Source organism: Diadema antillarum, unplaced genomic scaffold (genome assembly GCF_040938485.1).
Source record: "Diadema antillarum isolate AM-2024a unplaced genomic scaffold, OU_Dant_1.0 seq00000121_RagTag, whole genome shotgun sequence".
NCBI classification, from domain to species: Eukaryota; Metazoa; Echinodermata; class Echinoidea; order Diadematoida; family Diadematidae; genus Diadema; species Diadema antillarum.
In genome coordinates this window covers 360,710-388,102 of record NW_027271201.1, presented here as the reverse complement: position 1 = coordinate 388,102, position 27,393 = coordinate 360,710, and the positions used below count along the sequence as shown (strand labels likewise).

General features: G+C 38.8%; 1 protein-coding gene across 1 annotated transcript in view; it reads right to left on the bottom strand.

Moving 5' to 3' along the window:
* LOC139727160 (CD109 antigen-like) overlaps positions 1 to 27,393 on the bottom strand; it is an 83,540-nt gene that overhangs the window by 14,894 nt on the left and 41,253 nt on the right. Inside the window, exons 8-23 of the mRNA XM_071638136.1 lie at positions 26,897 to 26,981; positions 25,459 to 25,546; positions 23,198 to 23,434; positions 22,385 to 22,582; positions 21,245 to 21,397; positions 18,759 to 18,821; positions 16,875 to 17,066; positions 15,813 to 15,962; positions 14,702 to 14,824; positions 12,269 to 12,365; positions 6,671 to 6,794; positions 5,384 to 5,501; positions 4,840 to 4,953; positions 4,122 to 4,205; positions 3,220 to 3,363; positions 1,138 to 1,282 (exon numbers count right to left, since the gene is read on the bottom strand). Of these exons, the coding sequence (XP_071494237.1) occupies positions 1,138 to 1,282; positions 3,220 to 3,363; positions 4,122 to 4,205; positions 4,840 to 4,953; positions 5,384 to 5,501; positions 6,671 to 6,794; positions 12,269 to 12,365; positions 14,702 to 14,824; positions 15,813 to 15,962; positions 16,875 to 17,066; positions 18,759 to 18,821; positions 21,245 to 21,397; positions 22,385 to 22,582; positions 23,198 to 23,434; positions 25,459 to 25,546; positions 26,897 to 26,981 (2,115 nt within the window). The remainder of the gene's footprint in view (positions 1 to 1,137; positions 1,283 to 3,219; positions 3,364 to 4,121; positions 4,206 to 4,839; positions 4,954 to 5,383; positions 5,502 to 6,670; positions 6,795 to 12,268; positions 12,366 to 14,701; positions 14,825 to 15,812; positions 15,963 to 16,874; positions 17,067 to 18,758; positions 18,822 to 21,244; positions 21,398 to 22,384; positions 22,583 to 23,197; positions 23,435 to 25,458; positions 25,547 to 26,896; positions 26,982 to 27,393) is intronic.

Sequence of the window (27,393 nt, the reverse complement as noted above, 5' to 3'; positions counted from 1 at the left end):
TCTGTGCAAGTACACCCACAGCCAAAGAATCTCATTTGGAATCGGCAATTAGCAATGAGCTTACACTACAATGCACATATTTGCTGACTGGCGTTGTTCTTGGTTTTTTGATGTACCCCAGTGGGCAGTAAAATGAATCGGAGCACCAATGAATCCCAGGACTAATACAGTGCTTTGACACAGCCCTTCTTCACCCGTTAAGGATGGGCTGATTACGCTACAACATGCATTTCCCATAGACACTAGTAGCCCGAGTAAACTCGGGACTTGCCCTCAACGGGTTAAAACATCTGCATGGTTGACTTTTGACATTAAAGGCATAATTTACCATGTGCAGATGAAACAAGAACCCAGCAGTAGTGATTCAAAGTAGTTCTAAAATGTGAGTTAGGGATAGAAACAACCAATGTAAAAATTTCAATCAATATAATCAATGTTAAGTACTGATGAATACACAAAATGTGAACAATAGTCATTATAAAAATGTAACTAAACTGTCTACAGTTATGGTTTAGTGAGAAAAATGGCGATATCTCCTTCTATTCTAGGAGTTATTGCAAATTTTTTAAATGGTAGGATGTTTTGTGCTACAACTGACCTACAAGTATACATATTATGCATCAAATGTGATATCTTGAACATTTTTTAAATCACAGCTCCCAAAGGTAAACAAGACCTTTAAATGCATCTACCTGTATAGTGAGCTCATTTTCTCTCTCTTATGCACTCAATCACTTATTTACTGCCAAAAAATTTGACCCAACGCTTCCTCCTTTGACCTTGCCATAATACAATTTGCCTGACATGAAAAAAGATTGCCACTTCTGTACTACATTCGGGATTCAATGTAGACAACATTTGTTACCATCCGAGGTGTTGTACAAAACACTGTAGGCCTATAGTCTTTACTTTGTGCAGTGGAAGAAGATTTTGCATTCAGTGAAAAATGAGGTACTGAAATCAACTTGGCTTTGCCTGGTCTCAAGCAGCTCATCTGTCAATTCATGTGGCATAATCCTGTACAACTTCATTTATGACCATTCACTATTTGAATATAGCCCCAATGATACCATCGCAAAGTGGGGGCTGGGGCAGGGGAAGAGGATGGGCACACTAAGTATGGAGATTGGAACAAACCTGTGGCAGTGACGACAGCTCTTATCGAATCTGGCACGACGTCTGAGGGAAGGCCGATGGTGAAAGACTTGGAGTAGATAGAATTGCTCGGCTCGCTGAAGTCCACGAGGTCAGATGTCACATACTCTTGTTCTACGCCTTCAGCCTGATCATCAACATTATAAAACAGAGCCAAAAATAAAACAACATGAACCCAAAATGCGAAATCAACATTGACAACCATTATTTTTTAGTACATATCAGTATAGTATATAAAGAGAGTCTGGCCAACTCGGTTTCTGCCCCTGTGAGTTTTGAAGTCTGCAATTGGTCAATAGCTGGTCCCGTGATCTAAAGGCGCCATGTCGTTACCAAATTCAATAAGGCGGGTGTGAGTAGACCTCACACGCTGTGCCCATCGTTGATTAAGCTTCCCTATTATGCGCTACTTACATGTAGCTTGCCTTTGTGACGTCTGCGCACACACGCTAGCCCCCTTAGCACACAGCTAACCCCTTGAGTGCACTGTATACTGAGTAACAACATGGAGTCCCATTTAGCAGTTGTCCAGACTCTTCATATGTGACCCGCGACAACGGTTTCAGGCAAAAGTCGCAAGAGCAAATTCCCTCCTAGGCGGGGTACAAAGATTTTGACCATTATTTTTGTCGATTTAGGTTTTTTGCAGAAATCGAATCTTTGATATGTTTTCTACATCTACACTAAATTTCATAGCATAAGACTAAGTTTTTCCTATCGAAAATGGAATTTTAAGCACCCTATGTTGGATCGCACTCGTCAGTTTCGAGCTTCTTTCGAACGCCGCGCCAATATCCCCAGTGTTGCTACGGTGCATGGTCTCGCATGCGATTGGCTGGTGCGTTGCATACATTTACATAATTCAGCTTTCGGAGACACCAGCTGCAGCGTGTGGGGAATGCTTTGTCCACGCGGGCACGATTACATGCTCCATTGTTCTTGCTATAGTGGTTTATACGCTCGCTCTGTAGTGCGTGCTCTTCGTTTGGCTTTCTGTCCAAACTATTCTACCGCAGTGTTCGACAACGGAAGTGAAACAAAAATCGTGTAGCATGACATAATCGTGTGAAAAGAAAACTAAATATTCTCAAATTTGTCTACTTGTACATGTAGTAAAGATTATGACAGCAGACTGATTCAATGGAAGGCAGATAAGAGGAAAAAAGCGGTCACATGTGACCAATCATATTCAAATACTACACGTCAAAATCGCACCAAACTAACCAGTCGTGTTTGTGTTTGTTTTTTTTTTAAATTTAAGCATGACCCTTGCCAGCACTAGCAATTCTGCTTTCAAAAGGGTCGCCAATGATAAAAACAAATCAACCACAATGAAAACGCGATTTGTAAATGTGTGGATTCGCCACCGCTCCTGTTACATATGCACACAGTCATGGCGTGTGGATGCCATTGCGTATTACGTGCACCATACACGTCATGTACAGGTAAGCCATATGTGCAATTATCGTATTCGCCATCTTGAAAGAAGTACTGTACTGGTAAACAAACCCGAGCGAAACGCATTGTTTTTCGGCCCCATACGCTGAGCTCCGAGGAAGGTGCCCGGGAAATTTGACTCTCTCAGTGAGCCAATCAGAAGGCGATGTGGTTGCTAGAGGCGGGGCTTAACATCGATTGGCACCATCGTACGGATGGGTGATTCTCCCCTCGCATCGCCGCTCGGACATTGTCTTTGAGAAAGAGGTGAATCTTCAAAGCTTGTTTTCTCGCAACTTTGTCAGGCTAACAACTTAAAAAGTGCATTTTATTTCTCTTTTAATGCCCACTTATGGTGCCGAAGAATACAAGTGTTTTATATCAGTGCAAAGCTTAGGAAATGGGCAATGTGATTCAGTGAAAAAATGAATTTTCAAAATTCCCGACTTTTGCCTGAAACCGTTGTCGCCGGTCACATATACTGCACTAGTATGTATGATTGTAATTTTACATACACATGTTAGGACTGTACCATGTAGATTTCAGGAGAAGACAAAACAGGACACATCAGCCATCATTCATTGCTAAGCTGGCGAACATTCTGAGTGACATAAAAAGCAAACTGACCTCAACAAGGAGAAATCGGCTGACGCCGTCCTGTTCCAGGCTGGTCGAGGCGGTGACCAGGAGCTCCACCATGCCCACTTTGACTGGTTCGATGGGGAAGTTGACCAACGCACTCCCGTTTGCTGGGATGGACACCTTCTTGGTCTGAAAAAGGATTTCAAGACAAATAAAAGTTGGCTGCATGCACCAAGAGAATCATAACAGTTACTGAGGATGCAATAATGCAGCACAGGCCTATAACAGATGACGGAAATAAGTACTCATAGACACTTTGTGCTTGGTTGAAATAACAGTGCGCTCCACCATACAAAGGCAAATGGCAATCGGGATTCTTTGGGAATATATTATGAGATGTGGTCACTTGGAGTTAAGATATATCCCAGAAATGAAAACTGTAAACTCTTTGATAATTACACAATGACATCCTCCCCAGCCCTTATACAGAGACTCCAACTTCAAGCACCTTCTGATCTGGAGATTCTCCCGCCTGAAACCCCTAGCAAACTGGAGACTCCAACTTGATGTGTGTGAGGCACACATCACAAGCACGAAGCGCAAAGTCCCTTAATGCAGTCGGGGTCCAGGGCCCTGGAAGCTCTAAGGTTCTAGATGTTCTCTCATGCTATTTCAGGCTTATTTTCCAACATACAGTGGTACTCAAAAATCATATATTTGGCTTGATAAAACTTCATTTCATATACAAAAGGTGTTTGGGCAGGAGAAAGATTGTTTTAAGAGGGAGAAAATACATACTAGGGCGGAGACATGGAGCCAGGGCAGGAGAAAATAAATCTCAAGCGGGAGAACCAGAGATTTTGCAAAAATTTGCTTTTGGCGGGAGATCTCCCGTAGAAAACGGAGAGTTGGAGTCTCTGCTTATGATCTCCTTCATCACATCTCACCTCGTCAGTTGAAACACTTGTGTAAATGCCATTTGAGTAGCTCAAGACATAGAAATCCTTGGAGGACTGCAATCGAACCGTTGCCTGCAATTAGAGAAAATCAAGTACGTATACTAATCAAATAAAAAAAAAGTAACAAAAAGAGCTGCTGAAAAAGGGCTTAATATCTTCAGGCATTGTTTTGAAGAGTATGGCTATAAGAATTGAAAAGCTGACACTGCAGAAAGTTTCAGTGTCGCAAAAGTATGACATGTTCCAATTTATTCAATTCTTATGATACAAGAAGATATTGTAGTTAAGAAATATGAAGTAGCTACTTCACTGCAGACATTATCTCCAGAAAAATACTATTATCATTCATAATTCCTTTATCTCACTGAACCACTTAATTTCCTTGAAGAAATAGGAGGAACGCAGCATCCAAATATACAATATAGAGAGAGAAATTCATTGTTTTGTCGCTGTTATTAGCATCTACATCATCATAAATGTGATTATGACTTGTATGAATGTTTTATTACTACTCTTACAGGTATGACAATTTTCATCACTATCTTCACTGAAAACATGATCATAAATCAATACTAGCATATCCTTACTATAACTGCTACGATTATCATCATCATCACCTTTTAATTGCTACAAATTTGTATTATTTGTACACATTTGGAGATGACAGTGAAGGAAGAGGAAAAATCAAACTAACAAACAAACTCACAGAGACATTTTGGTTGCCATAGTTGAAGACAGAGACTCCAAGGACAAACTTCTCACCACGGATCACCGAGTACGGCAGGTTGAGCGAGACAAAGAAGTTCTTGCTGACAAACGCCTGCAAAAGATGAAATCAAGATGGCAGTGGAACAACAAGAAAGAGGTTATTACAATTTGTGGCAAGCGTTTACGTGAAAGCATCCCATTGAATCATCTTCATCTTGGATTCCAAATTCAGGACTTTGGTGAGTTCGATGAGTTAAGAAGGCATTGACTGCTATTACTAAAAGTGTATTGTTTTGTGTACCTGGTACATGTGTGTTATACTTGCATGTGACTTTATGAAGTCTACTGTATTCCAGTGTTCTATCATGTAGGCATTTGTACACAGGGCTCCCCGAGTAAGCAGTAGAGAAATTGAGGGGACTACCCTGTGTAAATATAAATGAATGAATGAATGAATGAATGAATGAATGAATGAATGAATGAATGAATGAATGGATGGAGCATAGATGAATGAATGAAGTAGAGTGCTATTGCCTACTCACAGTGGCAGCATTCTCAGTCACCCCCATGCCAGTCGTGTTGTCCATGGAAATGGCGGTGCCCACCCAAGATGTAATTGTATCGGGAAACTGGGTCCTGACCGAAACACGCCCTGCAGAGCTGTCATGAGTGAGGCAACATCCAAGAATTGTGAGTGACTATTCCATCATACACTGTACTACAGCACGATAGAGGCTGGAGATTAGTACAATCGCTGCGAGGGCCACAAGGGCATTGACAGAAATATATACACAGAATATACATGTGTGATCAAGTAGTTTATACACTCAGTAAATATTTCACTGATGAATTCTTTCTGAGTATTTGTTCACCCTTTCTCCCTTTCGTGCTTCTGGATTTGTCTTGCACCTTGTACAAAGCATGAACCGTTGGAGCTTGTGTATATCTTGCATTGCACACCCTAGTCCCTACTACATGTATGTCACCGTGGCCTTTCACTTGGACTTTATAGCAACACTACTACACCTGGGTGGATTTGCTATTACTGCACAACCAGATTAAAGGTATTGTTTCCCACTGGGAGCAGTGACTTAAAAATGTTCCCATTATTACATTAGATGCATATGTTTAGGTTAGTTGTATCACAAAACATCCTACCAAATAAAAATTTTGCAATAAAGCCTAAAATATATAAGGACATATCACTATTTTTCTCATTAAACCATAACGGCAGACGGTTTATTTCAGAAACGATTTAATCATAACTATCGTTTTGTATATTTGTATATTTTTTGTATAACATTTTGTGTATTTAACAATATCTAAAATTGATTGCATTGATTAGCATTTTAACATTGGTTGTTTCTATCTCTTACTAACATTCTAGAACTGTTTTGACGCACTCAAGCTGAGTTTTTATTTCATCTGCACATGGTATATAAAAATGCCTTTAAATTGCATGGGTTACAAAATACTGATGACAAAAATTGCAAGTTGAAGGGATAGTATAGTATTGGTGGAGATAAAACAAAGTGATCATAATAAAAGCAGGGTCCCACCATTTAATCGGATCACTCTGTTTTGGTTACATATCTATTCAAAAGCCAATTTCAAAACCAATTTTCATCAAATAAACGCTGGATTCCTCTTGGAATTACATGCTCTTTCATATTTCTTAACAGGTTTCTCATTATCTCACTCAAAAATGTTTAATAGAAACATGAAGTTAGAACCAAAACCAAACGATCCCTTTAAGCTATAACAAAAGTAAATGGAGACATGAAGGGTTAAAAACACTGAAGATGGCAGAAGGAAAATCCAAGTCTTACTCGGCGGTCGTGTCCACCCACAGCCAAGTCTCTGGGAATTCCTTCCTGATCTTCGGTGCTGCTGGGGCCACGTCATTGCCAGTTCCAGGGCTATCTTGACGACTCTCTGGTCTGGCTTCCCCAGCTAGAGCTGGCATCGCTGTAACATCACAGATGACAACGGGAGAGAGACATAGAGATGTGCCACAAAGAAACAAATGAAGAGTTGGATCGCAAAATGGATTATGCACCACTGTTTAACATTTTGAATTGGTCCATCATCAGATAGAGCAAAATACAACCTTTAAAGTGATACATCACTTGTTACATGACAAGGAATATTCTTGAAGTAATGATGAGAAAAATTTCTCACATTTTCTCATTACTTTCTTCTTCTTTTTTTATCAATATCTCAAATTAACAAGAATGGAGTTGATTAACGAGAATGGAATTAATTAACTTAAATTAATTAAATCGAATTAATTAACTTGAAATTAAATTAATTAAATAAACAAGAATGGAACTGGTTTCATGATCAAACTGACACATGCATATGCATACACACACTGCATAGATGACATACATACATGCAAACAGTCACATCCACACACATAGGCCTCCACTCATCCATTTTATTGCGGATTGGCACATAATAATACCATTATGTGCACACACAAGAATTTGTCAAAGCATGGCATTTTATGATTATATCAAATGTACACACATCCACATGCATACATTAATGCTACTAATAAATAATTATCATAAATATATAAATGTAAAAATATATACATGATTGTACTTGTAAATGTGCTGTTTAACCTGTTAATGCAATGTCAGAGATGCTAAGTTTCCCAAGTGACTGCTGAAAAAGGGGGTGGAATGGATGTGGAGCAGATTGCCTGTTTTGAGCTTTTCATTTTGGAATTCGAAATTGTGCAATTTGGCACACACTTTTGACTTGTTTTTGACAGTTTTACGTGCTTAGTTTTCATGTATTCGTTATGTGAGATGGTCCTTTAAGACATAATTTTCAGCATTATTTTTGCCCAAATTTTGCTCAAGGGTGAATGAGTCTAAGGTATAGCTGACATGACTGAGTAAATGGCAGACTTGTTGGAGACCTCTTTGGATTTATGCAAAAAGGAAAATAGCTTTAAGATACAGTTCATGTGGGGCCTAGGTATTGTCTGTAGCCTACACATGAATCCAACGGTTATCACTAATCTACCCTTTTTTTCTTTTCTTTGTTTCTGGGAGGTGTGGATGAGAAAGCATGAGATACTTTGCTGAGGAGTGAGACTCACATCGTCAGCATGAAACATGGTATGTCTGATGCAATGAGTTTTGTATTATTTCACAATTTCTCCATGAAGAAGTCCCCTTACACCAGCTGTAGTGTAGTATTGTCCCTTTCTCAGGGTTCCCAGCATTTCAAGAAAACAAATTCAAAGTCCCTGATTTTTCCCTGATTTTTCCCTGATGAAGTCTCAAAATTCCACGATAATCATTTCAACTCATTTCCCGTTTCACATGTTTTCTATGTTGTTGCGGTGAAGTATTTGCAGTATAAAACACTGTAATGTAAAACAGTCATCCAGTGGATGTTGTTTTGATATGCAATAAAATATGATAGAGTCTGATTGACTACTTTCGATTTTGGGGCCAATCAAAATTCCCTGACTTTTCCCTGACTAGAAAAAAGTAAAATAATTTTCCCTGATTTCCCTGATGGGCTGGGAACCCTGTTTCTGGACTAGTTGTTTGAAACCTTTCCTAGTTACAGGGAAAACATAGTTCTCATATGCCCACAGAAGCTTTATTACCTCCGCCAAGGAAGGAGGAGGTTAAGTGATCATTGGCGTTGGTTTGTCTGTTTGCAAAATAACTCAAAAAGTTGTGAACGGATTTGAATGAGACTTGCAGGAAAAGTTTATAAAGACACAAGGAACAGATCATTAAATTTTGGTGGTGATCCAGGAAGTTTAATGGATTTTATGAAGGACTTTTGATATTTTGGCCAGTAGGGTCAATGAACTTAAGAGTTCAAGCTGGCATATTTGAGGTTTGCATACGTGCACTAAAGTGCGTGCTCAAGTTTCTGCTAGGCGCTGGCGAGGCGCCGCGCAGCTGGAAGTTGATGACGCAACAGAAGGCTTCTATATTGGGAAATCTGGCAATTTTCAGCATGCATAATTATGTATGTATGGGTGGATATCATTAATCTCATTTGGAGAACAAGATCAGTGGTGGAAATGAGCTGCTTGGCGGAGGTCTGTGCTCTCAGAGTGCTTCTCTAGTTTGATTTTTTCTTTTTTGCTCTGAAATTTACACATATTCATAAGAAATGTGTGAAATGATGCAGTGATACCACATTTTGGTTGGGTAAGAATGAAAATGCAAAATGTTTGTCAGAATGGTACACCGACAGTGATGCAATCTGGGAACATACACGATCATTGCTGCTACATAATACTTTATAATCAATTATCGACAATTGACAAATTGAGCCATAGCAGTATCAGTCAATCTTCCATGTGAGAGTGAATCACATGCAGTTTGTTGGGAAATACGATTGCTAGGGCACGTTTGAACATCACGTAATGTTCTACCTCGGCCGTCAGATGGTAAAACGGTCTAACTCGAAAATTTGACTTTTTGAGGTAAATTTACTTTCCGGGACATGTGAGGGTGCTCTTTCCAATGGTGCTATGGAGAAAATCCCATCATGTCTTGTTTTAGAGATAATTTCCGCTATCTTGGTACTTTTTTGTATTTTTCCTTCAGATTTGATGGTAAAACAGTCTATCTTTGAGTTAGCCCATTGTCAGTAATATCGTTAGGAGGTAAAACGAGCTATCTTTTACATAAACCACATAACCTTCTTAACTGAGATTTTTTTAATCATCGCTGTCAGATGGTAAAATGGTCTATCTTCGAGTTAGACCAGTTTACATAGAGTTTGTGGTCTATCTAGAAGATAGACCATTTTACCATCTTATGATGTGTAGCAGGAGTGTATACATGTGCTGTGGTTAAACAGTCTATCTGCACAAAATCTCATTTATTTTATAATTAAAACCCCAAATAAGCACAAAATTCTTCGGTTATCAGTGTTTAATATGCTTCTTCTTGTCCCATTGCTAAAAATGCATTATACCCATCTCCTAAAAAAGCTCAAACCTCTAAACTTTAAAGTCATTTTTCTCAGAACAGCAATTTTTGAGATAAACCGTTTTACCATCTGACGGCCGACCTACCCACTTCTGAACAGGAAAGGCGATTCAGGAATAAAAGTCGTTTGCATATAATCAAAATCATATTACACTTTGGATGTTGCGATACTCCATAACAACTCATTATCCTAGCAAGTCCCATCAGCCAAACAAGTTTCTTGGTAAACCTTTTTTATGTATTGCAAGTAAAGTCCAAATTGTAGAAAATGAAGTTTGAGCCCTTTTGAAAAGTGTATTTTGCTTTCATTTAGAGCTGTGAAAATGTACAAAGATAAACTTTAACCTTCATGTATTAAATCATCTGGGTCTTTTTTTTTCTATGACATCAGTTGCTGTTGTGCATTTCTTACAAGAGCAATTACATGTACAACCTACAAACATTACAATGCCCTGGTTAAAGGCCTAATGTTGTTGTTTCAAACAATACAAAAAAAGTTAACCACAAAAATTATTACTTAATTAAAATCTCATTATGAGATCTATCTAACAAATTCCCCCCCCCCAAAAAAAAAAAAAAAATCCTCACATGATTTATAGACAAATTCATGTCAAGGGCCACCCACCTATGCTTTCTGACACAAATTGTACTTGTTGTAGCAAAGAGTGCTTGATTGCTATAATATTCATTTGAGATTCATCTCTCATAAGTCGAATTTTCTCCAAGTCGAAGCTATTTCTTCTGTCCAAATAGATTCAACCTAGGCGAGGTCGACTGTATTTTCCAAGCTTCTGCAAGTGAATGAATTATTGATTGTCAACCACACTGACAGAATGAAAATGAAGTATTATCACTTTTCAAGGGTAAAGTGATTTGTCACCTTTGCCTTACAGTGCCTTCCAGCCCTATCTGAGTTTTTTTCAAACTATTTCTTTTCATACTAATTCGTTTCTTACTGTATTTGGGTGAGTAAGAAAGATTGAAACCTTCATCAATAGTGCCTGAATCATAATAGCCATCTTAAAATGTGTGCATCCATCTGAAACACAGATGGGTAACAGTGGGCATTATTTTCTTTGCCTCAATCTCTCTGTATTGGTGATCCTCAATAGTTTGGTGTAAAGCTTACAATAACTTTTCACACACCTGTGCAATTTGACAAACAAAGCTCTTCCCTGTGTGCCACATTATTCTGAGACACAAAGGTATTCATGCCTTGAGAAAACATTTTGCTTTTCAAATCATAACTTGTACAGTTATAGATTTCTGGTAAGCTGAACATTTAGTGAGCAAAGTTGAAGAGAAAATGCCAAGCTTTAGTCCGATATAAATTGTATGACAAATCTATGATTGATTTTTCTTTCGAATGACCAGTAGCTACATTATCGTAAAGGTATGACTTTTGCACACAAAACAGTGACAGAAACTAAGAATTTACACACAAATCCAGCAGAGAACACTGCTTGATAGTCAATCACCACATAAAATGCAAACTGTATGTGAGAGGAACAAAAGCGCAAGAAATGCTTTCATTATACTGTGGAATTTGGCAATTTATTGATCGGTTTGAGCGGGTTTGTGCATGTGAGCAGAATATGTGAAGTTGGCACGCCATCCACTGAGTTGGACGTGCGAACATGGCACATTAAGAGTTAAAGGGTTAGGCAAAGTGTATCAGTACACAAAAGTGTTATGTTGCAAGTGGTTATCACAGTGTGATGAAAGGAATTTGAACACTAACCATCAAACATCACTGGTCCAAATTCCAAATAGTCATCTCCATAATCATACCAACGATCCTCATACAATGGGTTTCCATCCGTGATGTAAACAATGCCAGCATTCTGAGGGGTGGGGGAGGAACAGATGCCAGACATGCAGGAAATGATATAATGAAGACCACACATGGTTAGAATATGACTCAAAGGGAAAAAAAAAATTAATGAGAAAAAAAATTCTAACCAGAGCTCGACACTAACTTTTTTCCCTCTGGTGGCCCAATCAGGGCACTAAAACCTTTTCATTTTAAATTTCATTGGCCCGAAATGATATGAAACACAAAATTCTTTTTGGATTTTAGCTGCCTGATCAGGGGGGTGTTTCATAAAGCTGTTCGTAAAGTTACGAACGACTTATAAACGACTGGTGATCAGTATAGCACATCAAAACTAATCACCAGTCATTCGTAAGTCGTTCGTAACTTTACAAACAGCTTTATGAAACAGGGCCCGGGTCACAAAAAAAAAAACAACATATGGTGGTCTGACATCAGTATTAAGTGGCCCTGGGCCAGTGGGCCCCCTCTAATGTCGAGCCCTAGCTAGCAGAGCAGAAAACGAGAGGTGCAGTGCAGGCATTACTTGTCAAATTTGTTTATGCAGGCGGGGCAAGCATAAATGCTACATGCTTTGTCAAAAAAAATGAGAGAAACTTCACTGTCTCCACCAGCAGCCGCATAGACGGGGAAACGGCCTTCTCCCCTGAAGTAGATTTCCTCCTCCAAATGGACATTGCCATCTGTTATGTACACAATCCCTGCATTCTACCAAATAATACATACAGTTGTATGTTTAAAATCAGAGAGTACGATTCAATCCCTTTGATGGTAAAAGTTTATTAATAAGGGAAAAAAAAGAACAAAACAACAAGAAGATACAAGAAGTTATTTCCCATTAGAGGAACACCACCTCTGCAATGTTTGACTGCAAAATTACACATGAGTGAATTTCACTTCAAGGGACATTCCAGACGATTTTCACTATTTCACATCATGTAGTACATAAATCGACAACTCCATGTATAGATTTGTGGAATTTATTGTGGTTCTTGAGCAGAGAAACAATACTTTGAAAAACCTTAAACAAATTACACTGAACAAGGATGATGACATAGGAGGTTCACATATTTCAGAAATGTAGCAGTGTAATTCCATTACAATACCGCTTGCTTGCGAGTTCACCTGTGTATAATCTATGCATGCCTTCTTCTTTTGTTCTGCTTCCTTGAGCCCCAACTCATGCATTCTTATGGTGACTCTGCCATGTCATCATCCTTGTTCATTGCAATTTGTTCTAAATTTTGAAAATATTCTTATTCTTCATCCCAATTATCACAAATTCTGAAACTCTGTCCTGAGTATAACTAATTTATAGTTGTTCAAATGTAAAAATCTGAAAATCATCCGGAGGTCTCCTTTAAAATGACCGAGTGTGCAAAATACAGAATGCAAACCAAACATTGAAAGAGACATTGGCAAAGAATCGAAGAATTCATCTTTACATTTAAAGGAGACCTTCAGATATTTTTCTCACTTTCACATCTAAACAAGAATAACTTGGTTACACAGGGTACAGAGTTTCACTTCAGAATTTGTGGTGATTGGGATGAAGAATGAGAATGTTTTCAAAATATATAACAAAGCACAATGAACAAGGATGATGACATTGCACCCTCACCATAAGAATGGGGGCTCAAGGAAGCAGTACCAAAGAAGAAAACACGCATAGATTCTGCACAGGTGAACTTGTCAAGCAAGCGGTATTGTAATGAAACTGCATTTGCTAAATTTCTGATGTACAAGTGTATGTGAGCCACCTATGTCATCATCCTTGTTCAGGGTAATTCTTTTTTTTTTTTTTTTTTGCTTTTCAGAGTATTAGTTTCTCTGTTCCCGGACCACAATGATTTCCACAAATCTATACATAGAGCTGTCAATGTATGTACTGTATGATGTGAAATTATGAAAATTGTCTGAACTTCCCATCCAACTTAACCCTAACTAGGCTGGGCCTCCGAGGCCCCCCCCCCCCCCCCGACGTTCCGCGCGGTGTATCGCAATCGCAAAAAGCTATCGCCGCGACGTTTCATGACTTTTTTCTTTCGAGTCTCGTGCATCTTTTGACACCAAATTTGCGACGCCTGGGAGCGCGGTTCCGGAGTTGCGCATAAATGTGTACATGCATGTCGGACCAAAAACTGCTCAAAAACGTGAATTCGTGTACAATTTCAATGCAAACTGTGCTTACAGGCAAATTTCATAAAAGCATGATTATTTTGGTGTTTTATTGATTAAAATCAATGAATAACATATTTTCATGTTCGGAGCGATGTCGCGGACAAATTTCATCGAAAAAAAAATGAAAAACATAAAGTCGAAAAAAAACAAAGAAATAAATAAGAAATTCAAAAAAACAATAAAATACTTCAAAATTTTTTCTCACATCAAAATTGTTTTATTACATTTGCTAAGGACACTAAAAAGAGTATTTACACAAAAAATGTGCCTGTTTTGAGCTTTATTTTGTGATTTATACCAAATAGTCTGATTTCATGCATCATTATGCATAAATTAGCATAATCTAGCATAAATGATAAGTTTTTGAAAAATTAACTTCAAGATATTTTAGATTACATCATAGGCAATGTGTGTGCCAATTTTCGTCGCAATCGCGCGGTCGACGGCCGAGATCTGGAGGGGGGGGGGGGCCTGGGAGCCCCCCCACCCCCTGGCTCTGTCAACTACCTAAATAGCCCGGCCTAGTTAGGGTTAATTTCCATGATCACTGTAACAATTCACTGGACACTTTAAGAGTTGACCTGAGGGCATAGTTTCAGATACTCAAATATCTTTGTTTTACATGGATATTATGACATAAGTCTGAGAAGAAAAAAAATGCTGACAAACCAAACCAATGGAGCACTTGGCAGTAATCTTCTAGGAGCATTTTTTTTTTCCAGAGAAGATTCTTATTTTCATTTATAGAATGACATAAGGGAATACTTAGAACAAGCAATATTTCCTTTTATCTTCCTCAATCTAATTTTCGGCTACCCCCCCAAAAAAAACAAAACAACAACAACACACAAACAAAGACATACCTTCAGCAGCAAGCCAGCACTATTTCCACGGGTGTAGTACGGTACAAAGCAGAATGCCCAATTGGAGAAGGGATTGTAGAAGTCATTCTGCCTGGTGTCAAAGCGTCCCATAGTCTCGAGCACCTGTCGACAGAAACAAAACGAATAAGAATATGATGGGACAGGCAATCACAAGAAAGGTTGATTCCTCGAAATGACTTAGCTCAATGACACGAGTGGAAGTTTGCATTAGAATTGGACAAAATATCAACAGAAGTACTGACTCTCAGAAAATGATCTCATCGTGTTATTGAGTTGTAACCTCAAAAGACACCACAGTCTGGTGGTCAGGTCATCCAGAGAACCCGGATTATGGAAACTGTAGGCCCATTTCACACACTGAGAAGGCGTGATTCAAGTCATGATGAAAATCATGCTTTTATACTCTTGTTTACACATACACATGCAAAAAAAAAAAAGTACCAATTCAAGAAGAAATATTGTGACCCAATTCACACTGGTTCAAGTGAGGGCAAACTGCATGTGTGAGTCTCAAAGCTCATACAGCTTTATCCTGACATGCACCATGCATCTAACATGCACCTTGCATTACCTACCTATGTGTTGTATGAGATTGGTATGATTTTGCAAATACACACACTTTGCATTGAAAATAGTTATTCATACATAATATATATTTTTATATATAAATAATCATTATTTTGGAAAGGTCACACTTGTAGTGGTGCATTGGTTGCGATTTGAATCTCACTAATAGTCTTAATAAGTACGCCCATACACTTTATAAATGAAAAACCACGAATCCAGTTTTTTTAGTCGCGACTCAAATGGATACGGAAGTTATCATGGATAGTGACTACCGGTGGCTGAGCGAATATGCCTTGAGTTGCTCAAATGACAATTTTAAACGGGGCTGTTCAAAAGGAGGGAGTTCTTTGTGAGCCTATAAAAGAGTCTCAGCTTGCCTGGTTGTGCATGAATGATGATGAATTCTGCTGGCCCAATTCAGACACATAGTTTGGTGTGTCACACACTGTGCCACTCAAATAATGATTGTGAACGGGGCCATCAAACGGAGGGAGCGCTCCATAAGCCTACAAAAGAGACTTGCCTGGTTGTGCGTGATGTCATTTCCGTCCTTGAGGAGGAGTACGCTCTTGTCTACGGTGAGAATCCCAACGAAGGCCTCAGGGGTGGTCTCGACGTCGAAGGACACCTCGTCTCCAGGCTTGGCCTCATCACGGCTGAAACTCACCGTCACCTATCAGAGCATCATAGAGCATCATTTATATCATCATCATCCGCATCATTACCCTCCTCCTAATCATCATCATCATCATCTTCATCATCAAACTCCTCATCATCATCATCCTCCTCCTCCTCCTCCTCCTCCTCCTCCTCCTCCTCATCATCATCATCATCATCATCATCATCATCATCATTCTCATCATCATCATAATCACCATTATCATTATCCCTGATATCACTGTCATGATTATTACCATCATGATGATCAATGTTAGCATTTTTTAAAATACATTTCATTATTTATTTTACCTTGTGAAAGAAGCAGAAACCTGACTATGCAGAGGAAATACAACAAGCTTTGAAAGCAGAGGAGAGGAGTGAAAAAGATGTGGGCGAGGACCCACAAACAAGCAAACAAAAAACAGACTAATAGCCGTTTGACTTCTTATCTGTACTATTAGATACACAAAAAGTGTTTCTTTGTTAAGAGAAAAAAAGAACTGAAATGCTTACGGTATCACAGGAAATTCCAGTTTGTGTATCTTCTTTCTTTTGCCGCGGACTGATTTGGATTTATTGCAATAATGAGAAATGTGCTTTACACAAATGGATGAAAGATACTGTAGAAGTTTTTTTTTCAAGTACATATATTTTCGAATGAGGAGGTCAGAGACATTTTCGCGAGACGTTGTCTTTGCGAAGTGACACAAATGGTATCGTAAATGCAGTATTACCTTAGCGCAACGCAACATTTTCGCAAGTTGTCAAATTCGCGATCCGACTGTGATTTGTGAAATTCACAAAAATCAAACCCTCCCAAAAATAACAGCTTATGGAGAAGCTGAACGTATTCTGAACCGATTGTCGCTTTCACCATGAATTGTGGAAGAGGAAATGCTTAACCTGCCGACATCAGATGTCTTACCTGATTATCAAAAACAACATTGACGACAAACTCAAGGCTGTCAAGGACGATCTCGCCCGTCGAGTCAACAAAGTAGACTATGAGCTTGCTCTTTGGCGACATGTTCCTTGTGATCTGGCGCTGGATGGTGTAGCTGGTTCCAGTGACGCCGCTGATTGTCTCTGTGTCGATGATGTTGCCCTGGGAGACAATCTGCACAACAATGGGGCGAGAATCAAGTTTGTATCTTGCTTCATTGAGACTAGCACAAACAGAGAAAATGCAACTGTCACACCTACAAAGATTCTTGCATCATAGAGACTAACACAAACAGAGAATATACAACACCTACAAAAATTCTTGCTTCATGGAGACCACAAACAGAGAATGTACAACACTTACAAAGATTCTATTTCATGGAGACTACACAGAGAATATACAACACCTACAAAAATTCTTGCTTCATGGAGACTAGCACGAACAGAAAATATGCGACACCTACAACGATTCTATTTCATGGAGACTACACAAACAGAAAATATACAAGACCTACAAAGATTCTATATCATGGAGAATACACAGAGAATATACAACACCTACAAAGATTCTTGCTTCATGGAGACTAACACAAACAGATAATATACAACACCTACATGTACAAAGATTCTTGCCTTATGGGGACTAGAACAAACAGAGAATATACAACATCTACAAAGATTCTATTTCATGGAGACTACACAGAGAATATACAACACCTACAAAAATTCTTGCTTCATGGAGACTAACACATACAGAGAATATACGACACCTTAAAAGATTCTTGCTTTATGGAGGCTAGAACAAACAGAGAATATACAACATCTCCAAAGATTCTATATCATGGAGACTACACAAACAGAAAATATACAAGACCTACAAAAATTCTTGCTATCTGATTGGGTCTACTGCTCATTGCATGACACTTGAGTTTGAGGTACAACTGCATACTGTTGCTCTTCAGCATGCATTTTTTGTTGAGCAGTTTTTGGATATTGATATCCTGCATGCATTTGCTCCCTTTATAACTCAAAATTTTGCATATGATTATACATTTGTAAGCACTCCACTGATGTCACAACAAACATACTTTTGCTGTGTGCACTCAGTCAGATAGAAGTCTACACTTAATCACTTATTTACTCTCAACAATTACTTAAAACAACCATACGACTGTGCCACAATACAAATATTTGCCTTTCACGCAAAAAAAAATAAAAAAAATAAAAAAAATGGTTACCATTTCTGTACTATGAACATTGTATATTCAGACACTGGCATGGATTTCATTCATTGATATCTGAGATGTTGTATAAAACGAAGAGACTCTGGCCATTACTCATGCAATGAAATAATATTTCCCATGCAGTCAGAAATGAGATGCATTTTTCTGCTTATGCGTCACATACACAACTTGTTAAAAAAACTCTTGATTACAGCTGATACTCATGACTTTTGCATTAGCACGATAATTCTAAAATCATTATATACTGCAATCTTTGGCGAAAATGTTATTTTTTTTTTTGTTGAGAATGAGTACTAGAGCTGCAAAATATCAAAATACAATTGTATGTGTCACATACGTTGTAGGCCCTTGTTCAAAAACTCTTGATTACTGCCGACGTTCATGACTTTTGCATAGCATGATAATTCTAAAGCCATGTATATACTGCGATCTTTGGGGAAACTCAACGTTTTATTTTTCATGGAAAATGAGTACTAGAGCTGCAAAAAATCAAACAAGAAAGGACACACATGAATTCATACCTTATACACATGGTGCTGGGTGCTTCAGTGGTTTCTATACATGAAATAATGGCTTAAAAATTACTCAGAACAAAAGAGCACCATACTAAAATTAGTCCTCACCTGATACGTGAGGGTTCCAGGGGCACGGTTGGTCTGTACGAGAAATGATGCCTGTGTTCCAACCTGCATGAAAACATTACAACACAACAGTGTAAAACGTTACATCAAAAACACACAAACAGATTCATTCTTAACTGTGAATTACGCTCACACTTCAATACATTCCCAGAGTCAAAAGAAGTAAGAGGTAACATATGCACATATTCCAGCTACACGTTTGCTCCACAATTCCGCTTTACTTTTCTGCAATAACAATATGCAGTCACCACAGTAACAACTCATTGCACGAATACAGCGAAGGATCACTGCATGTGTCAATTCTGAATGTAATGAATTGCTTCAATACAGGAGTTCACTCTGCCCATTTCATGATGTGGTGACCATGGCAACAGTTGTACGACAAAGACAGAGAACATGTCTTGCACATTGGTGCATTGAGATGCACATTTATACCTAAAGTTCTCTGGATCACTAAAAGACAGTGGAAGTAGTCCACACTGTAAACTTTTGCAGCGGACCACCAAACTACACTACCCCTGACAATCCACACCCATAATGCTATACACTACATTCAAAACCTGTTTGGTGGGTTATGTTCAGAGTCAATCTATTGTGTCTGGAATATGAAGGCTTAAAGGTAGGGGATACCTTTCACAGAACTCCCAAAATGCATAAAACATTAAATATGAACCTCAGGGGACTTGTTAAGGCCACTGCCTAGAAATTTGGAAGTCAACAGTTATCTACAATTTGAATAATGCACAAAACTCAACTACTCAGTAGTTCTGTGTGTCAGCCACACTTAAGCCTTTTTGTTGCAGTCTTCTGTATTTTTTTAATCTATAAACACAAATCTAAAAGTATAAGAGCTGATGTAATAACATATAGAGTGTGTGGCAAAAATGTATATAGAAATGTTTGTAAGTTTTGATGAACTTTCTTCACAAAATATACATGATGGACACACATGCAGTGCATGGGTCTGCAAAGGTAGCCTCGTAATGTACTGGAATTTACGGTGAGCCCCGAAAAAAATTCAATTAAAAATCTAACGGTCAATAAAAATGTACTAAATGTTACCTTCCACTTTCAATACTTTATGGGAGTTTCTACAATGATACTCTCTTCAACATACCACTGTGTTTATACAACTCTTCATTTAAGGCATGCAAATGGGATTCCCTACCTTTAAAGGGTGTGTACAGTTCTGGTTGAGGTGAGGATTTAGCTTTTAACGTTTTGCGAGATATTCAGAAACCACTCTATGAGATGTCAGTAAGAGCATGCAATTCTAAGGGGTATCAAAAGTTTATTTGATGAAAATCGGTTTTGAAATGGCTGAGATATCCAAAAACAAGGTGAAACAAAGAGATACTAATAAAAGGCGTGGCCTGTCGCCTTTTGTTATTATCACTTTTTGGGATATCTCAGCCATTTGAAAACCAATTTTCATCAAATAAACATTGAATCCTTCTTAAAATTACATGCTCTCTCATTATATTTCATAAGAGGTTTCTCATTATCTCACTTAGGAATGTTATAAACCTGAATCCCCACCTCAACCAGTACTGTACAGTCCCTTTAATTGAAGTTCAATGAAAATGCAAGTACATACCATGTATATGTGGACCCTCGTGAATAAAGTGAATCAGATAAACACAATATCACATGATTTATCACAATCAGACTCAAAATAAGAATTCAAATTTATGAAATTCTTCCGTCGAGTCGCTTTCATTGCAACTGATTGACAAACTGCCCTACATTGATATATACAAGCACTAAATTGATCGGTGTTTTAGTAGTAGCCATGACAAAACAAATCATGGGCACACATACTCGAGCAGGATTTGAACCTGCCAAATCCTGATCATCAGGCAGGCATCTTGCACCCAAAAAGGAATGCTATGGAATTCTTCGTGTTGTACATTTCCTCTAAAACCTGAATATTCATCTCAACCACAATAGACAAAATGGAGGAACTGATGATGTCATCAACTAACAAGTCCCCAATTGACCTACAGCATGCAATAAACTTCACTTTATTTCTTTCTTCTTCTTTTTTTGACATGATACCAACAAGGAGAATAAGTGAAGTCTTTGCATTAGCATTATCATTATGTTGTAATAGCCCAGTAACAAACACTTTTTGGTAGACAAGGTTTGCAGTCTATAAACCATGATCCCCCATATTATAATCTTTTTTCTATGTGTGTGTGTACAGTATGTCATATTTCTGTGCATAACCTGATGAGATTACTGTAAAATGAGGAATGTTTGTGTGCATTTTAATTTTGCGAATTTCCCTAGCAGCAACACTTGCAAAAATTAAATTGCATGCGAAAGTTCTTGCCTCCACAATATGCATTGGATGCTAGTGGAAATTCACAAAAATTTCATGATGCGTGAATGGCCATCAGCTCCAATTCGTAAAATTTTCATACCGCGAATATAGATCGTGTTTTACAGTATTGGTGCGGACTTACCTCTAATGGAGTTGAATCCGCCGCTCTGACTTGGAGGAAGTTGCCACTCTGCGAGGTAGCAGACGAGAGGTAATGAGTCGCCTGAACGGTGTACTCCTCCGTTGTAACCCTCCTCCACCTCCCAGGCACTTTGATGGTGTGGGTGAATGAGGCCTACGACATGACGCGTCAGAAACTTATTCAATGTATATCCAATTCATATCCAATATCCAACAACATGTCCAAAACATATCCAAGTTCAAATTTAATGCATGGGTGAATGCGGCCTTTGACATGACACATCAGAAACTTGTTCAATGTATATCCAATTCATATCCAATATCCAAAAACATGTCCAAATCATATCCAAGTTCAAATCCAATGCACGGGTGAATGCAGCCTACAACATGGCACATCAGAAACTTGTTCAATGTATGTCCAATTCATATCCAATATCCAACAACATGTCCAAGTCATATCCAAGTTCAAGTTCAATGCAAGGTTTGCAGTTAATGCTACTGATTACTACCACACCAGCAACTTCAACTTCACATCTATAATTCACGTCCAAATTCAAATTCAAATGCATGGTTTCCAATCAAAATGCTGATTACTGTCACATTGGAAAATTCAACTTTAACATGTCAAATTCAAATCTTAATAAAACTCATATTCAAATAGGTGGCTTCCAGCACATCCATAGTGCTGCTGATTACTGACACACTAACAACTCCAACTTTATACATCCAATTCAATTTCAAATATGTGGATTCTAGTTTATGGCCCTACTGATAACTGACACACCAACAACTTCACGTTTGTATGTCCAATCCAAATCCAAATGCAAATACAAAAATATTTGTTGTTTGAACTTAGGGCTACTTATTGAGAACACATTAGCAGCTTCAACCTCAAGTCTCCAAATCTGAATTCAAATCCAAATTTTTTATCAGTTTATTGGTAGTCTTGGTAATTACTGACACACTAACAACTTCAACTTTATATGTCCGATTCAAATTCAAATGCATATTTTCCATTTACTGCCATTAATCACAGGGACAGAGGAAACGGATGATAAAAGAAAGAGAACAAAGTGATAACAAAGGGAAAGGAAAATGATGGAAAGAAGAACAAGACAGAGAAAGAGAGCGTTTTCTTCACCTCAATGTTTAACGAGCTGCTCCAGCCTTCGGTGGAAAGGAAAGTCTCCACAACGCCCGTCTGACTTGCTATGGGAAAATTCTGCACTAGAAGCGGTCTCTGTGAAGAGCCACACCAACCAGGGCATACTCTCAGCTGCAAGCCAGCATTCTTCTCCTCCGCGGTGAGGGGACTTCCCCCGTGATGACTCACAACCAGCTGTCTCCATGGCAACATGAAAGAAGAGATGGGACAAGGAAAGCAAACAAGATGGCATCAGTTGGAACAGACAATGCTTTAATATGACAAACTCATTTCACAAAATGGATTCACTCGACGAAGTTTGACAAAAAACAACCTAAAGCGAGCATAAATTGATACATACAAAACATGGTGAAGAATTGGTAGCTACGATGTCATGTGTAAGATTCCATCCTTGATGAGTCCACTTGACATTTACACAGACATTGACTACAGTACACCAGCACTAAAATGATACCTAAATGTACCTTTACAACATCAGCCTTTTGACATGATTTCTTTCTTCCATTCAGGAGACAGCTTGTACAGCTCCACTGAAAACACAATCAGCTACCCTTTATGTTATTTTCTGGCATGCAATGCTGCTTGATTACAGCAATAGGCAACACTGCAGACTATTCTAAAATGAAGACAAAAACACAGAAACTTTGTTTATAGCAAGTACTAGACTAGCAACATCCTAGGGGGAAAAAATGCACAGAACATGCACTCACACACACACACGCACAGTACACACAGTTTTCTTCTGGGGAAAACTAAGGTACTAGGTAGCCCCTATCAAATACTACTCACGTGAACGTGAAATGGCAATCCAGGTCTGTAGTTCGCTCGGGTGATGGACCCCGTAAACTCCACTTTGACGGGGTACTGGTGGTATGTGACGTCCGCTGAATTTGTCTGGGTTATCCCTGTCAGGGTCTCGGTGACATTGGCCGTGAACATCAGCTGGCTGTACGAGCCTATATTCCCATCATATGTCAGTGAGAGGACGTCGGACCGGGGAAAGCTGATCACTTTGTTCCCGTCAATCTTGACACAGAGCGGACAGAGTGTGGGCAAACTAGTCAGAGGTCCCTCATTATCATACAGGCATTATTACAATTTCAAAATCTAAATGGCACTTTTGATGCCGCCAGTCTAGAAGGGAATTAATACGGGATATTACTGAGATTCTTTCAAGACAGAATACCAAGTGGATGCGCAGATATATTCATCTAGCATGAAAATGGGAAGCCCTAGATCTTGAGTGGATGACACGGCTCATGGAGCATCAAATTTGGCCAGGGTGTTATGACTGCTGAGATTTTGAAGACACCAAGTCTGTACTGGGGGATATAATCCCAACAACCTTCAGTCATAACCCTAGTATTAGGGACTTTTAGATACGTAGTACGGACACGGCAGTGGTCAGGCCGCCTGAAAGTGCGAGCAAACCGTTCCTGGCAACTCCCGGCGACACCAGAGTAAAACCATTCTAGATTTCAGTCGACGGTGAGTACGGGTCCACAGACGTGATGACATCATAATCGTCAGTCTAAATACAAGCTGCACACGCTGCTCGTCCTCAATCTGGGAGGACGTGAAATCCTTTGAGGGCTCGTTCTCGATTCTGGTGATGGACGTGCCAGAAAACTTAAAGCATGTGCAGTTTCATGAAATGACGTCATCACGTCGCAGTTCACGTCCTGGATGCAAAATGTAAAAGTCCCTATTGCTGGAAGACATTTCTATTATTATACCAAACACCTACTCAGTGCTGACTTTAAGAGGGACCGATAGTCTTACAAATCTTTAACTTACTTTTAATGGGATTTTCTCCACACAGATCAAAAGAAAGGTAATCATTAAAATAAAAAACAAAGTAAACATTTTCAATCAATATCTGACAAAATGCATGACAAATCTCCACTGGTGTGAAGTGCACAGGAGATATAAGAATTGCATTATTTCATTCAACAGATTACAAGAATAAAATTGCTCTCAAAGCACTATTGACGTCTATCATACAGCTAAGCTTTATGCATTGGGGAAGAAGAAGACAACATGAAGAGTAGTGTCCAGACCAGATTTAAGGGAGAGTTTTATCAGGTTTTGTTATATTGAATAAATAGTACCAGTGACTGACTGAAGGAATGGCAATTTTCTCCTCACCACTAACTCTTAGTGTGCCATGCTTGCATGCGTGACTCAGTCAATGGCTTGCCAACTCTGCATATTTTGCTCACATGCACAACGGCACATGAACAGATACATGTACTTGTAGATCAATCATTATGCCACAGGGCATAGAAAGCATCACAGCCATAGTTGTGTCCCAAAATGTACATCACAGCAAAGATTGCAATTTTCTCCACCACTTGTTGTACCCCATTTCTGGCATGAACGCTTCCTTGAACAATTCAGAGTTACACGGCTTGGAAACACACTGCTTTCCAAAAATGCTCTTCCATTGCACTCTCAAGATGAAGGGGAGTATTCACAGTGATGATGCAGATGTTTGATTGTATGTGTGTCATGTGGAAATTTCTGCCGTTGGCATGGTTACGAGCTTGGCATTCTGTATCCTCTCGAATCTACAACGGTAGTCGGCCAAAACAGCATCATATGAGAATTCCTGATGCAGCTTAGGGAAATATATTGTTTTTTATATCATACGCACTTTTGCACCTGGGGGAATTGCAGCTCTGCTGAGCTGCCATGTCGCATATTTGCAAGAGCAGTTATTAAGGCTAACAGACCAAAGGATGCTGTACTATGAAGTTTGGTCGGCTCCTGCATCCTACATCTAATAGCATGGTCTTGCAGGGGCGGCTCCAGGAATTCCATATATGAAGGGGGACGGTGGGTGGGGGACACCAAAGATGATTTCATTTTTTCCTTTTTATTTCTCTTGTTTTAACAAAAATAAAGGGGAAGCGCAAGTCCGGGGCAACCGCCTATGGATCCACCACTGTCTTGTAAAAGCTCATTTACATGGTAGACAGGGGGTTTAAATTGTAAAGAGTTAAAGTTTGAATACGGCTTTGTCAGTTTGATGGTAGAACATCACTCACCGTTGATGTAAAGGTGATGGTTTCCTCTTGCCACTGTAGTTTCATACTCAGTGATAACGTCCCTTTGACTGGCTTCCCATAGGTGTACCTGAAGACAGAGGCAAAAGAGAATGAAAACTCTCAAAGCAACAGAAATGAAGGCTGTCTTGAACCAATCAATGCAGCTGCTACTGCTGACATAAAGCATGCATGCATGAAGACGCATTGAAACAACGACAGAATTGGAATGAAGCTACTGTTTGGAAAGAAGCCCGTCTTGAACCCAGTTGCACATGAAGACATACTGTAAGAGCTGTTATTTTCACATACAGATAATTTTGCTAATGAGGAGGTCCTAGACATTTTTTGTGAAATGTTGTTTTCCCAATTTGACATCAAGGCTATCGTACATAAGTGCATTATTGTGTGCCAATGAATTTAATGCAATCACGAGCAGGTGGTAATACATGTATTTTCAATTGCTGTTAAATTCACGGCCCAACAGTGATTCATAAAATTTGCTAAAATTAACCCCTCAAAAAAAAAAAAGACAGCTTTTACTGTACTTAAAAGTTTCATGATTCTGACATTTCACATGTTTTCACCATCACAGAGATCGACAATAGACATTCAGTGGCAACCACATATTGTGTAACTTGAAATTAAGCGGTACTGATGTCATGACTTCACAACATATCAAGTGGTGTGCACACTTAAATAATATCAAATCATGTTTTGGGCATATAATTTAGCAACTGCATTTCCCTGCCCCCCCCCCCCCCCAAAAAAAAAAAAAAAAAAAAACTGTTGAAAAGCAATACAAGACTACAATGATCTGATGGGAAGGGTAAAGCATATTTTTGTTGGTTTCATGCCGAAGAAGTAGAAAGACCAATGTGCGAGTTAGTGGGCAAACTGTGAGGTGAATGACACCACTCCTTCTCCATTACACCGTAGCAATGTGTGGAGTTTGACATTATCCTCTACATTCCCTTGTCCAATTTCATTTGATCTCTTTTATATGATACCCTCCTTGAGCAAAGGTGTGGAATTGCATGTTTCAGGTAATAACAATGTCTCTGCCACTTCTTAGATAAAAACTCTTTGCCAAACCCCCCCCCCCCCCCCCCCCCAAAAAAAAAAAAAAAAAAAAAAAAAAAAAAAACTAAAAAAAAAAAAAAAAAAAAACTAAAAAAAAAACTAAAAAAAAAACAAAAAAAAAAAAACTAAAAAAAAAACTAAAAAAACTGGTAAATAAACAAAAGGCATCAAATGAAGCAAAATTTGATTGTTTTCTATACAGGGTCATTGCCACTGGCTAAAATTAGTGTGTTCAAAATAGGCTACACCCACGTAAGAGCAATGATGCACACATGTGTGTGTATGTTACCATGGAATACAGCATCCCAATCATCATCATACATGTACACGATTTTGAAGAAAAAACTTTGTGACTTACACTGCAGAGACGCTGACAGGAACGGACAAAAAGGAACTGTTGATGGCTGCAGGTAGATTGACTGTCACCTCAAACTTTGGCAGAACTGAACAAGATCAAATTGCATCGAAAGACAAATGAGGTCAAAATAGCAATGTAAAACACAAAATAAAAGAACACAAGAGGATGTACAAAAGATGTTTACCTGTATCAAAGTTTTCATGAATAATGTTGAAAAGGAGTTACAGCAAGGAGCATTATAGATTACATTATTGTAAATAGTCCTCATGCTTTACCCTTGGCTTTTAAGGTCCTTTCTTTTTTCAAAACAGGAACTAAGGCCAGAATTCACAAGATAGATGATATCGAATCTGTGGTTTAAATTTAGTCTGCAAACTTACACAATTGAGCAATAGGCATATACATAGTGCCTTTCACACGCATGTGTTTAGATAGCATGCATTCATTACTGGAGGTCTCTTGGCGCACATGATGTCCCTTGTATTTATGCAGTCAAA